Source organism: Strigops habroptila, chromosome 10 (genome assembly GCF_004027225.2).
Source record: "Strigops habroptila isolate Jane chromosome 10, bStrHab1.2.pri, whole genome shotgun sequence".
In the NCBI taxonomy this organism is placed as follows: Eukaryota; Metazoa; Chordata; class Aves; order Psittaciformes; family Psittacidae; genus Strigops; species Strigops habroptila.
Window position 1 is genome coordinate 35219347 of NC_046359.1, and position 13537 is coordinate 35232883.

Genomic DNA, 13537 nt, shown 5'->3' on the forward strand with positions numbered 1-13537 from the left:
TGAATCTTAAACCCATCAAGTTAAGTAAAAGCTAGTTTGACCTGCAGGGTGTATGGTGAGTACTATGAAGAGTTCAGAGGGTGTATGTATGATCTTTGTAAAAGACTCTGTTGGACTTCTGTGAGATGTTTGTGCATTCAGATGGTCCTTAACTATGCAAGGATTTAATGCAAATCCGAAACTCTTCCAGGATCCATCAATATACAAACAAAAGCAACATACAAATTATATCACTTGGTAAATGCAGGCAACCAAGACATCGCTTTTAACTTAGTTGCTTTTTTTGGTTGTTTGTTTTCCGTTAATGAATATGAAGCATCTTGCAACCTCTTTGCATTTGACCCTTGATAACTGTTGGGTAAAATTTTTCTATCTTATGAATAAGATTATAATCTTACAAATAAGAATTGCTTCATTCAGTTTGTTTCTTTGCCAGCCTGAACCATATGGTTACTGAAGTGATTGAGGAATGCATCTGACACCAGGTTAATATTAAACTTCAAGCCAGAAGCTTGGTACCCTATTTTTGTGTTGCCCTAGCACATATGCTCAGTTTCCTATTGCAGTATTCCTTTGTGCACAGGATATCTTCTCAGTACCATGCATTGTCCTTCTGACATAATGCCTGGATCCACAGAGATTAATACCAAGTCTGAAATGTTTCCATTCTTTGTGTGGTCAGTCCTACCAGGATGGAGAGATCAGCTCCCTAGAAACCAGAGAGGGAATGCTGCAGTGGTTTCAATGTAGTGAAATCCCATTTTAATCATTTAAATCTTCATTAGATTGACCTGCAGAAGATGCCATTGGGAAAACTGAGCAAGCGGCAGATCCAGAGCGCATACTCCATCCTCAGTGAGGTTCAGCAGGTGAGCATGAAGGAGGTGTTAGAGCAGGGGGGCAATTCAGAAGTTGTTCTGGGCTTGGTGTGGGGTGGATGCTGAGCTGCGTGTATAAAGATCTGCGCTCTCTCTAGCTGGAGAAGAGGATGTGGCTTCCATGGGTAGCCAGTCAGTTCTCTTTACTGTTGTACCAGTTTGGGCAGTACTTGTATCTTTCACACCTTTGTAGCATGAACTTCGGGCTGAGCCAGACATAAATGGCAGTTAAGCAAATTGAGCTGGTGTTTCCACCCCAGAGAAGTCTATTAGAGGATGAGAATAAAGTTTAAGTTGACACAGGAAAGGGTCTGCTTTGATGACATTACTGTATTTACACATCATGATCTGGACCATTCCAAGAATCACTACATAGTATTGCCTGTACTGCTTGCAAAAGTGTACCAGCACCCCATTTTTGTCATGGGCTCCCTGGCAAAGCAGAGCAAGTTTTACTTCGGTTGTTAGAGTAGACCAGAATCTTGCCAAGGATATGCACCTCTTCCATATCCAGAAGCCTTTATTTTGCCTTCCAGAAAGGTAATCCCTATTAGATTTCTCTCGGACCAAAAATTCTGTGTATTTCAGTGCAAGTACTGTGACTTACTACATGCAAAGCAATTAAACAGAATTGCTCTTTTTAGTCCTATGAGAGTTTCAGCATTAACTCTATTTGTATGGCTGGTTCTGTGTTAGTCCTCAAGCATCTTGTGAGTCTATTGCTACAGAGACTTGTCTTACTCAATAATTTGTTTTGGTGCTTATCTTGTCTAGGCAGTTTCTGACAGTGGTTCAGAATCCCAGATCTTGGACCTCTCCAACCGCTTCTATACTCTGATTCCTCATGACTTTGGGATGAAGAAACCACCTCTCTTAAACAACCTGGAATACATTCAGGTATCAACTGGAAAGAATATATTGTTTGTAGGGGATAGGTCTGATATCAAATGTCCAATAGAGAGAATGTGTGAGGCTTTCAGTCTTACTTTAATGTCATGAGGTTAAGCTTGGTTTTCTTCAAAATAGTGTTTTGTTTATGTGCATATATGTGTGTACACAGGTACAAACAATTATATGTATGAGGTATTAGAAGATAAGTTATATGTTATGGCTTAAATACATATATGTGTGTGTGTTAATATATTTCAAGTATATATATATATATAAAAAGAAAAAAGGCAGTGTTGTGTTGTCAGACAGCAGTATGTGGCCAGTGATTCACATAGACTTTAATACTGGGGTATTCCAGAGGTACTCTGAACATGTCAAAGGCACAAGTAAAATAACCTCTTCAAATTCTCCAGGCCAAAGTGCAGATGTTGGACAACTTGCTTGATATCGAGGTGGCTTACAGCCTTCTCAGAGGTGGAAATGAAGATGGAGATAAAGACCCAATTGACATCAACTACGAAAAACTTCGAACTGATATTAAGGTAAAGGAAACAAAAGGAAATGAGTGACTGAATACAAGCTGATATCCTGTTAGCTTGGAGTATAACAAATCGCGTAAACTGGAAGTGGACAGATGTATTGGCGTGAATTCAATGAAGGACCACTGTGGTGGTTAAGGGACCGGAGCATGTGGTGTACAAGGAGATGCTGAGAGAGATGAAGCTTTTTAAACTGAAGAAGGTTCAAGGAATATCTTACCAATGTTTATGAATGTCTGATTGGGGAAGGGAGTAAAGAAGACAGAGGCAGACTCTTCTCAGTGGTTTCCAGTGACAGGAGGCAATGGGCACAAATTGAAACACAAGAAACTGTATTTAAACAAAAGGTTTTGTTGTTGATGGTGTTTGGTTTGGATTTTCTTCTCTGACCACTCCAGGTAAACAAACTGACACTGGAAAAGGTTGCCCAGAAAGGCTGTGGAGGCTCTGTTCTTGGAGATGTTGAAAGCCTGAGTGAACTCAGCCCTTGGCAACCTCCTCCAGCTGCCCCTGCTTTGAGCAGGGGAGTTGGAAATCATCTCAATTTCCAGAGCTGCCTTCCCGTCTCATACACTGCTCATTGACTGAGCACTGTCTGTATACCTGTACCTCTTCACTAGCTGGGAATAAATTTCCACCTAAATGATAAAGGAGGCTTGAAGTGGGAGTTGCAAGCACAGGGTGGATGTCATCATGTTGTAAGAACCCTGCTAGTTTGTATGCTAAAGAAACTTCTCTTGTTTGCCTCTTTGCAGGTGGTTGACAAAGATTCAGAAGAAGCCAAGATTATTAAACAATATGTGAAAAATACTCATGCTGCTACTCACAACGCATATGATCTCAAAGTTGTGGATGTAAGTTGGGCAATACTGGGGTTTAATTTTGTGAAGATGGACTCTTCTAAGTTGACCTACTGGTTTGCTGTTTCCCTTTATTTTTGAGTAGCTTTTCCAGTTTCCTTTCTTGAAGGGGTAGTTTGATAAACCAATTGCCATTGAATGGAAAAAGCCTGGGCAGAGATGAATCTAAGCTTGCTGAGGTGTCTTTGGGGATGTGTTTTTATTTTCATTTAATTGGCCTCAAAAGGAGGTGGAGGAGTAATCATCTAAAATTGAGCCTCAGTTCATTTAACTTTCTTCTCAGAAAACTATGGTCTCAATGAAAATACAGAAGGGAAGGCAGAGAAGTAATCAATAACAAGTACTGTGTGATTGATGCTCCCTCCTTTTCGCTAGCATGACACAGCAAACTGGAAGTACTAAAACAATCCAGATCAATTTGCCTAGTAGCAGATTAGTGTATATTCCACATGGGATGGTTCAGTTGCATGAAGGTAACAGATTATTTGCTCAGTTATTCTTTTTCTCCTATGCCTTTTTGACCTGAAGATCTTCAGGATTGAGCGTGAAGGGGAGAGTCAGCGTTACAAGCCATTTAAGCAGCTTCACAACCGCCAGCTGCTGTGGCACGGTTCCCGCACCACCAACTTCGCTGGTATCCTCTCGCAGGGTCTCCGGATAGCTCCTCCTGAAGCTCCTGTGGTACGTGAAAGAAGCTTCTCTTGCTCCTACATCCCTGTGCCCAGAGACAACCTAACCAGGGGAATTTCCATGTGGGGAGGGCACAGTGTTATCTCTCAGCATGCAGACAACCTTGTGTGTCCAGAGCAGGGTGCTGACTGGTGTCCACAAGAGTTTGAGTTGCAGTTTTGGTCTCCTGGGAGCTCAGCCAGGTGGATTTAATGCTGCCTTTGTGTTTTATTGTCCCAATCTTTTGGGTTTTTTTTTCTGCTTGCAGACTGGCTACATGTTTGGGAAGGGCATCTATTTTGCAGACATGGTGTCCAAGAGTGCCAACTACTGTCACACATCTCAAGCTGATCCCATAGGCTTATTACTACTGGGTGAAGTTGCCCTTGGAAATATGTAAGTAACTTAGGAAGAGTATTTGCTGAACATGCTTAATATATTGTGCTAGATGGGGATGCTAAAATTGCCAGCCTTTTCTTAAGTGTGAAGAATAAGTATGTGTTATTTCTTTGAAGAAGACTTCATTTTTCTTAAAATGAGAGCTATTTGGTGGTGGGTGGGGGGAAGCATCATTTTTAACAGGTCTTAGAATATTGTACTATATATAATATATATGATTTGATATATATAAAAAATATATATCAAATGCCAATATCATTAAAATTAGTAACTGAGACAGAGGAAGGCTGTTGAGTCCAGAAGACTAGAATCTGAATCAACTTTATATTAACTCACAATAAACTGAAGCCTGAAATGTGATTTTTCACCAAGGTAGTTTAAGACAAATGTAAAATGCTGTTGTGTGTTCTTTGTGCTGTCCAGGTATGAGCTAAAGAATGCTTCTCACATCACAAAATTGCCCAAGGGAAAGCACAGTGTGAAAGGTAAGCATTAGTAGTTGTCACTGGTAATCTGTTACTGATGGCAAACTCACACTGTGGCTCTGTGCTTAGCAAAAAGAACTATGGTCATTTCATAGCTGTACTTCCTTTAAGAGTTTGCATAATGTTGCTGTATAGTTGCATCTTTATATGTGTATGTGGTGTTTTGAGACGGGAGTTGGTGCACTTTGAATATTAGGACTGAAGTTAATGTGTTGCCTGAAGTTCAAGAGGAATCTTTCATTTGATATTACACAAGAGAAAATGTAAGGTGCGTTCTCCGACTTCTTACTCGCTTTCATCCTAACAATACTGTGTATTTTAGAAGAAAGATGAGAGGTTTGATAGATCAGAAGAATAATTGTTTAGCTTTCAAAGTGCCTTAGAAGCTTGGAGAGAAGGGAGAAGCTGAGAATGAAAGTTCAGATGGAACAGCTGTTCTCATTATGCTTCTATCTGCAAAAAGTATCAGTGTATTACCCTGAAAAAGAAGATGAGAGAAAAGACTTAGCTCTAATTCAAGCAAAAGAAACGGCGAGCGTGACTGTCTTCTGCTCTGAAATGGGGGAGTGGAGAACAGTAACGTTCAGTAATGAGTGACTTTTCTTTATTCATTTTGAGAGGCTTAAAAAATCAGTTATCTAAAATAGAGTAATACGTGACTTAGCATTTTTTTCACACTACTCACACAATTATGGATGTCAAACCAGATTTGCATCGAAGAATTTAAAGAGAATAAGAATTGGTTTGTCATACTTCTCTGAAAATGCTACAATGTGCATGTTTTCAGTAATGGACCTAGGATGTGAGAGCTTTAAGTCTGCTCTGGATTAGCTTTGATCATACAGATTAGACAATTAACAGCCAAAAGTCTAAAATATTCTGGCTTTTAATGTAGCAGAGTACGACTACCATAAGTCTGGTGATGCTGAACTGAATAAACAGTGTTCTTTATGGTCTTTTTAAGATACATTTTGCACTTGATCAGCATTTGAAAATGTGAAGTAATATTTGGCTGTCTGAGTCATTTTCTTTATGTGCAAAGTCTGTGTTTGCCTCCTAGATTTGTAACTAATGTTTTTTCCCTTTCTAGGCTTGGGCAAAACGGCACCCGATCCCACAGCCACTACCACCCTTGGTGGTGTAGAGGTTCCCTTAGGGAATGGGATCTCAACAGGAATTAATGATACCTGTCTTCTGTATAATGAGTATCCTTTGCTATTATGTTGGTTGCACACAGTGTTTGAGTGTTGCTGAGTTTAGCAGGACCTCGCTAATGCTACCCAGGAGTTTTGGCGCACTGTGGTTATGCTTCTTTTAGATCTGCTTTGGAGTGCTCTCAGACAATTTAGTTTCTTCTCCAAGGGAGATGATTTTACAGTGTTCACACTTACATTGTCATTCTGCAAAAAAAGGAAAGAATACACATAGCAAATAAGTGTTGCCACAACAGGGCTCGGTACCTGGAGGCATTGGAGTGGCCAGGCAACACTGCCCAGCAGCGTCTTGCTCAGAGACGCACCAGGACAAGAAGGGGGGGAATGCAGCCTGTGGTTTCACATCACTGCAGTCTGGTTTCTTCCTTGTGGTGCTGTGGCTGGCCAGCTTGGCCAGGAGGAGCTCGGGGAGCCAGCTCTGTGGTTTGATGGGAGTCTCTCATCACACAGTTCCTTTATGTTCCCCAGACCCTTTGCAAGTATTGAGGTAAACCTCGGATGCCCATCAGAGATGCAGCCCTTAAGCCTCTTTCTAGGCAGAAGTGGCCCCAAATTAATATGTGCTCAACATTCACAAGAGGTCATAAGAGTATGTGATGTCAAAGGTCCCAGATTAATCTCTTCACTGCCAGTGAAGCAGGTAACCTATTAATACGACCTCTGGGTTGTGTAGAAACTGTCGTCTGTCTTGGTGAGCTAGCTAATTGAGGTAACACGATGTGCATTGATTTTGTTTTACGCTGTATTTAATGGGGATGCTTTTCACCTGAATTTGGGACTGGAGGTAAGTTTGAGCCCTAAAGCATTGAGAAATAGACAAGCTGGGACTGTTTTCTTTAAAAATAAAATGGTGTGGTGCAGTGATGGAATGTGCAAGCACTGCCAACCATTGTAGAGCTCTTCTCTGTGATCGCAGTTTGGGGCGGGGGGGAGTTTAGTGGGAAATTAAAAGGACATTAATGATGTTGCGCTGGAAGGTAGCAATAGAGTTGTAATTGTAGATGCCAGGTCTGTAACTGCAGATCTCATCTAGTCTACCTCGCTCCACTGTTTAGATAGTGCAAGAGATATTGTGTGTTATGGCTCTGGCTGACAAAAACTAATCTTCACCTGTCTGTCACTCAGGATTCCTGTTGCACCATCCTTAATTCTCCATGTTACTGTTAGTTGCTTGTTTCTAACTACTGCATAAAACATTTTCAGATTCAAAGATAAGTCAAATTTAAAGATCTGTGGTTTGAGCAGTTAGAACTGCTTACTCACACGGGCAGCTGTGTGGTAACATAAGTTCAAAGGTGGAGTTTGACTGTGCTTGCAGATTTTTCTGTGTTACTACTAATACTAGCAACTGTGATTATTCCTTAACATTCTTCCCAGATATATTGTGTATGACGTTGCTCAGGTGAATCTGAAGTACCTGCTGAAACTGAAATTCAACTATAAGACATCACTCTGGTGAACAGTATTTAGAAGCCCTGTTAGAGTTATACTGTAGTTACACTATAGCGTTGACTTCTGACATGCTTATGCATTGACTTCTCGTACCAAGATATCAAGAGCTAACCTGCAGAAGAGGTTACTAAATCCTACTTAGTACAACACTTAGTGAAAGTTTTATATAAACGTGTGGCAACACATGGACCTGAATTCTGATGAGAACGAGTACCTGGTTTTGTTATTTACCACTTCTCATTTGGGGGGTTTCAAGTGTTTCTTTTAATTGAGCAAACTTACCTCTCCCCCCCCAAAAAAAAATTAAGCTTGTGTTTTTAGCCAAACAGAGCTGGGCAATAGCAAGTAAAGGAACTTGAGATTGTTTGTGGTATTTGCTCTGTTAAGGTTCCCCCTTGTTTAAGATACCCTTTTTCAGTTTTCATTGGAATAAATAAGAAATGTTCACTTATTTTTGAGGTAAAAAAAATAAAAGCTAATTTCATACTAACAGCTTTATGTTTCACAACTTCCAAATTGTTTTGATTTTGAGTCATGATTTAAATGTATTTGGTAGAATGTTCTTAAAACATGATATCTGTCTCTCTCAAGATCAAATGCCAAAAACTGAAATCTGTAGTCATGTTTCAGGAAGTCGTGGCGAGATGAAAATTTGGACTTTCCACTGAGACTTCATCTGTCGACAGTTGGTGTGATAAACATGGAAAATGAACTTGTGGCTGTTTGAACTTAGTATTAGCCCCAATAAACCTCCTTTAAATATCTACTTTCAACGTGATGTAAGTTGGTTGTTGTAGACTCATGTCTTAACGAAGCTGTAAGTTGAGTTTGGACTCAAGTTTCACTCGAGTCTTGAATTCCCGGTCTTGTCAATATAAACTAATAATTTCAATGTTTAGTGATGTTTGTTACTTCTCACTTTCAATAAGGCATTGAGCAATATGGGAGTATTTAACTATACAGCAACATCAATTCTTTCTCTGCAAAAATTACTGATTTCCCTGAGCTATTAGAGCAAGTTGGCTAACCCCCAGGGACAGCACGGTGCATTCAGTATCTCTTCCACTCATTCGGATGGTTGCAGCTTTATAGATCTTGGTAACCTGCATGGAAACAGAAGATCTGTTTCCTAAAACGTTGTCATGTCGCGGTGCCTTTTGAAAAAGGAGTTTGAAGCCAAAGTGGTTGCTAATGGTGCAGATGTTTCCGGGACCCCTGAAGGAGAGGAGGGTGAGGAGTAGTAGATGGAAAACAAAGCTGCTGCTGGGGAGAGAAGATGTGCAAGAACTGGGTAAGTCATTTGGCTTGAGGACAGTTCAACACAAGATAATTGATTGAGGTTGATGCTAATGGATTTTGAGAGGAAGTGAAGAGAGTGGCCCTTATCTTCTGGTTCTTTAGTAGCTTACCATCTGGCTAACGATTGTTTGGCTTCCAACAGAAACTTAAGTAAAATCTTGTCAGTCTCTGAAAGATGACAAGAGAACTGGTTCACTTGAGTTGTGAGGTAGATTGTTTTTTGGTTCCCTGATCTCCTCACTCCCATGAAAAAAACCCCAACTAACAGTTCAGTTTGGGATCAGGAATCAAAGGAGGGTGCTTTTGATGTTCCCTCAGTCAGCCTGTACCATAGGCAGCTTGAAGTCCCCTTTTTCTCCAACCCAAGCAGTGCAAGGAGTGCTTTATGATGTGCATGTAGTGCTCAGTTACAATTGCAGCACGAGCAAGTATATCCCAAGCTGTCTAACCTTGCAAATACAGCAGTAAAAGATGCAGTGGGACAGGACTTTATGAAGAGGCAGCAGGTGCCCTTTCGGCACTGTAGGAGAGCCCAATGTGACTGTCCTGCAGTGAAATGTAATGTGAATTCAGGCACTGCTTGTCTGACCGCAAGGCTTCTCCTGAAAGCAGGCACTGGTGCCACTGTGACCCAGCATACAGACAGCGTGTCCCCGGGGCCAGGCTGAGAAGAGCAGCATGGTGACAACCACTGAAGGTGTTACTTTTGGAGGACATACACGAAGCGGAGCTGGATGAACAGGTAGTCCCATTTCTGACAAAAGTACTTGAAAGGAAGGACTTGGCAAAACATGACATCATCTGCTTTTTCCAGAGGAGGTTTGTCGAAGAATGTTTTCTGATCTACAGTTCAACTACAAAAAGCAGTTTATAAACATTTAACCATTTTATCTGTATTTAGCGTGTCTGGAGGCTCTGTTGTACAACGGCTCACAAATGTTATGATAGCCTGTGTAGTCTGTATGAGTGGGGTAAACTGAAGGAAGCCAGCGTGGGCTTACTGACCGGTAGTCAGTGTAAACTGCTTGTGACTTAGGCCTGAGTTCATGCAGCAGAGATGTGTCTGCAAAACAAATTACAGCACAGGTCACCCAACCTGGTACTTCGGCCGTAAAACAATCTTTAAATTAGTTGGTAGAGCCTTTAATGAAATCCCCACACACCCCTTTGTGTTTCGAATCAGAGGAAAGGGGGTAAAAAAAACCCCAAACTAACAAATAATTCATATATGAAAAGGCCTCTGGGCACATCAAACTTTCTCAATACCATTAAGTGTTGTGCTTATGTTCTTAAATGAATTATGCTGTGTTAGTAACTACTGCGGTCTTTGCTTCAGCTTGCTTTCTGAAAGACTGTTCCAGACCTCCCTCTATGTGTTCTGGGGACACGATTTTCTGCTGAAGTATCAGGGGTTTTTTGTGGCCAATTTATATCCAACTTAATATTTTATTTAAATTACTTTTATATAAGTGGTGAGGTCTCTTAACTTAGTCTGTAATACTCTCACTCCTTCTGTTACGCCCATAAAAAAATACTTTCCACTGTTGTGGAGTACATGCATCTGACCAAGAGCTTGTCTGACCTTTTACTTTCAAATATGTCACGCTACTTCTCCAGAAAAGATCATTTTGGCACCTATGAGAAGAAACTCAGGTGTAGATCGAAGCCAAGATGACTTGCTGGTTTCCATTTGTTCCAGTGTGAAGGTAGCATGTGGGCTGGTGGGCTTTGCAGGTCGCTTTCACAGGGAGAGATATGCCGGTACTGTCTGAAGGTGACAAGAAGGAATGGCTTCCCAGCAATCGAAAGGGGAAACTACTGCTTCCCCTGCCTCCTCGTTACAAATTCTAATTTCATAATGTGATTAATGCAGCAAGACTCAGGCTTCACAAGAACGTGCTTCAGCGACTGGAGAGCGCGTTCTCCTGCCAGCTGTCTGTGCTTTTCTTCCTACTCCCAGTGCCTGCCTAGGGGAGATGAGAAAATGACACCCTAGCTGTCCCTGGGACACAGCATTACCTGCACTGTGCTGACAGGACTCTGAACACGTTGATTAGTAGGTGGTGTAACCCATGTCTTAATACCATCTGCAGTAATTAAGGAGAAATGGGAATGTGGAACTGCCTTCTGCAGCGTTTCGGCGCACACCATTAAGAGCAGTTGCCTAACGTGACCCTGTGGGAAGGCGAATGGCATGAGCAGAGCAGGTTTAAAGATCTCCATCCATCTGTGCAAGGCAGGTGAGTCAGCAGCACCTAATGGCAGGTTGTTAGCAATGAGCACAGATCCTCTCAGGTTGCTGTGCCTGTCTGTCAGAAGCGATGTGTCATTTCCACACAAGTTCAAAGTGCAGATTTGCCAGCATGGTGAAAGGATGCACTGAAACGTTGGGTGTTTGTGTATTGTCCAACGGCACCGGCTATGGCTTTGTCACACAGGGTCACGTTTGTGCGACTTGGAAACACACAGGAGAAATGAAAAACCAGAATGTAGAGATACTGCATCATTCATGAAAGGCCAAGATGTGAAAGGTCTTGTGTAGTGGGAATCCTCATAATACATTGTCGATTGTTACCCCTTCAGCACAGTGGGTGGTAATAGCTTCTGCTAAATGTTTTACAAATAGAGCTTCTGGAATGAAAGGAAGGAATAGCCAGTGTCCTGCTGCTGGGAGCTGAATTCTACCTTCTGACCTGGTAGTTTTTAAGATGATAAGCAGGAGGTGTTGAGAAATCTCTCTTGGCTCTTTGATCTGTTTTCTAGTTTGATCACAATGTCCAAAAAAGCCCTGAAAGGCACTGGGGGGTTTTGGGGGGTTTGTTTTTCCTCTCCCTCCTAGAAATTTAGGCTCTAAGGACTGTTGCAAAATGTGATTGTGTTGTAAAAAACCTCTCTACCCTGACAACCCCTTGCCTTGGTGAAAGCTCTGGCATCAGGGTGGCACTAGGCAACTGCTTTCAGCACAGGGAGACCTGATGACAAGGTTTACAAAGCCCAGCAGTAAAAACCGTGCTGATGACCAGTGGATTCCATCAGCTGTGGAAGTCTCAGTGCCACTATTCTTAGCTGAGCATTAACATACAACCCTCAGAACAAGGGGAGTCTGAAGAAATAGAGGAAAGTGTTGGTGTCTTTACACATTACTGTCTACCTGAGCCTGGAGGTCTGGTGCATGTCAGGCTTTTTGGGTGGTGGAGGTGATTTGTTCAAGGGGAAAATTGCACAGGGCTTAATGTTGTGTGGTTTTTGCCTTTGAAATAGCACAGATCACTATTCTGTTGCTTTTTCTTATTAGTTTAGTTAGTGTTACGCTTACAGTGCTTTGTCTTGACCGTAGTGGCTTTGTTTTGTGCTGTGCAGTATGGAAAGCTCTCGCTGAAGTGTCTTAGGCCCTTTGGGGGCTAAGGGGAGGGAAGGCTGGTTTAGCAGCCTTTAAAAATGACCTGAAAAAGGGAGTGGAAATGCTTTGTCTTTTTACCAAAAAAACAAACCCAAATAATTCTTCTACAATGTACATAAAAAGCCCTGGGGAGATTTCTAAAGGATTTTACTCTGTTGGTTTCTTCTCTGAGAAACCAGCTTTTCCCTCTGAAGCACAAGGGCAGCATTGATTTTTTTTTTTATTATTATTATTTTAATTGTATACTGCCATGACCTATATCTGCCTCTCTCCACCTGCCCAAGTGCCCAGTCATTGAGTTCATTAGCAAACTAAGAACACAAATTAAAAACTCTATTCTGTGTCCCCAGATCCACATTTTCTGTGTTTTGCAGAATCCTTGCTTTCACCTGGATGCTTTTAAAGACACACAAACAGGCATAGCATCCATTTTGCATTACACCACAGTGCTGTTGGCAATATGTGACACAGATTTAGCCTTCACTAATCTGTACTGTTATTTTGAACTTCAATTTGCATTTTCAGATATATACATATATAAGGCATTTTGGCCGGTGTAAGCAGCAGTAGGTAGTTGTCAAAGCCCAACACACATAAAGTCTGGCCCATAAGCATTTACAGTGCTTGTGGTTTGCAGTGATTCCTCCCCACTTCGATTTCTTGATGCAGAAGCTTACAAATTCACTGTGGTGCAGAGACCTGAGGTCTCTAAACACAAAGACCTGAGACCTAAGGGTTTCCAACACAAAGAAACTCTCTTTGCTGCCTATGGACAGCTCTTGGCTGTGATAGCTGGGGACTGCATTAGAGGGCAGACCCGGCCAAGGAGCGTGTGAGGCCACAACCATCCAGTGCCAGCGGTTTGTTGGCTCTGCGCTGGGTGAGAACAAGTGAGACCTTGACCTTCAGGCCTTGAACTCAGCGTTTCAGTCAGCTCTTCGGTGGGAGTGCCATGGACTGTGCCTACAAGGGCAGGGTCGATCACGCTGGTTTTTCATTCTTATAACCTTCTCCTTAAGTCTCACCTTTGCAGTCAATGCGGTTAGCCACCACACAGCGGAGACAGGGAAAACAGAACAGTTTAGAAAACAAAAACATTACTTCATGAAGATCGATATAACACAGGGACTGTTCAACGCCTTTAAGCTAGCACACCTTCGCGGTGACCCTTCCGACCAAGTGACAGCCTCTCCCCTCCGAGCCGCCAGCCACCCGCTCCCCGGCATCCAGGAGGCCCGAGGGGAGCAGCGCACGCTCTGTGCCCCAGCCGCTGTCCCCGCTCCCGCAGCGGATCGGTGCGGGGTGGGAGCGGCGGTGGCTCCTCCCGCCTCCCCTTCCCTTCCCCTCAGCCGCGGGGCTCTCCCAGCGCCCGCCGCCACCGGCGCCGCGCACGCGCCGGTCGCCCCGCGCGGCAGCGCCGCCTCGCGCAAGGCCCCGTCTCCTCCCCCAGA

The 13537-nt window shown here is 42.6% G+C and overlaps 1 protein-coding gene across 1 annotated transcript in view; it reads left to right on the forward strand.

The window, feature by feature from the left end:
- Positions 1-8285, forward strand: part of PARP1 (poly(ADP-ribose) polymerase 1) — a 32102-nt gene extending 23817 nt beyond the window's left edge. The window contains exons 15-23 of the mRNA XM_030499447.1: positions 786-869; positions 1653-1775; positions 2183-2311; positions 3064-3162; positions 3697-3849; positions 4106-4233; positions 4660-4721; positions 5812-5926; positions 7313-8285. Coding sequence (XP_030355307.1) covers positions 786-869; positions 1653-1775; positions 2183-2311; positions 3064-3162; positions 3697-3849; positions 4106-4233; positions 4660-4721; positions 5812-5926; positions 7313-7394 — 975 coding nt within the window. The 3' untranslated portion in view covers positions 7395-8285. The remainder of the gene's footprint in view (positions 1-785; positions 870-1652; positions 1776-2182; positions 2312-3063; positions 3163-3696; positions 3850-4105; positions 4234-4659; positions 4722-5811; positions 5927-7312) is intronic.
- The last annotated feature ends 5252 nt before the right edge of the window (positions 8286-13537 follow it).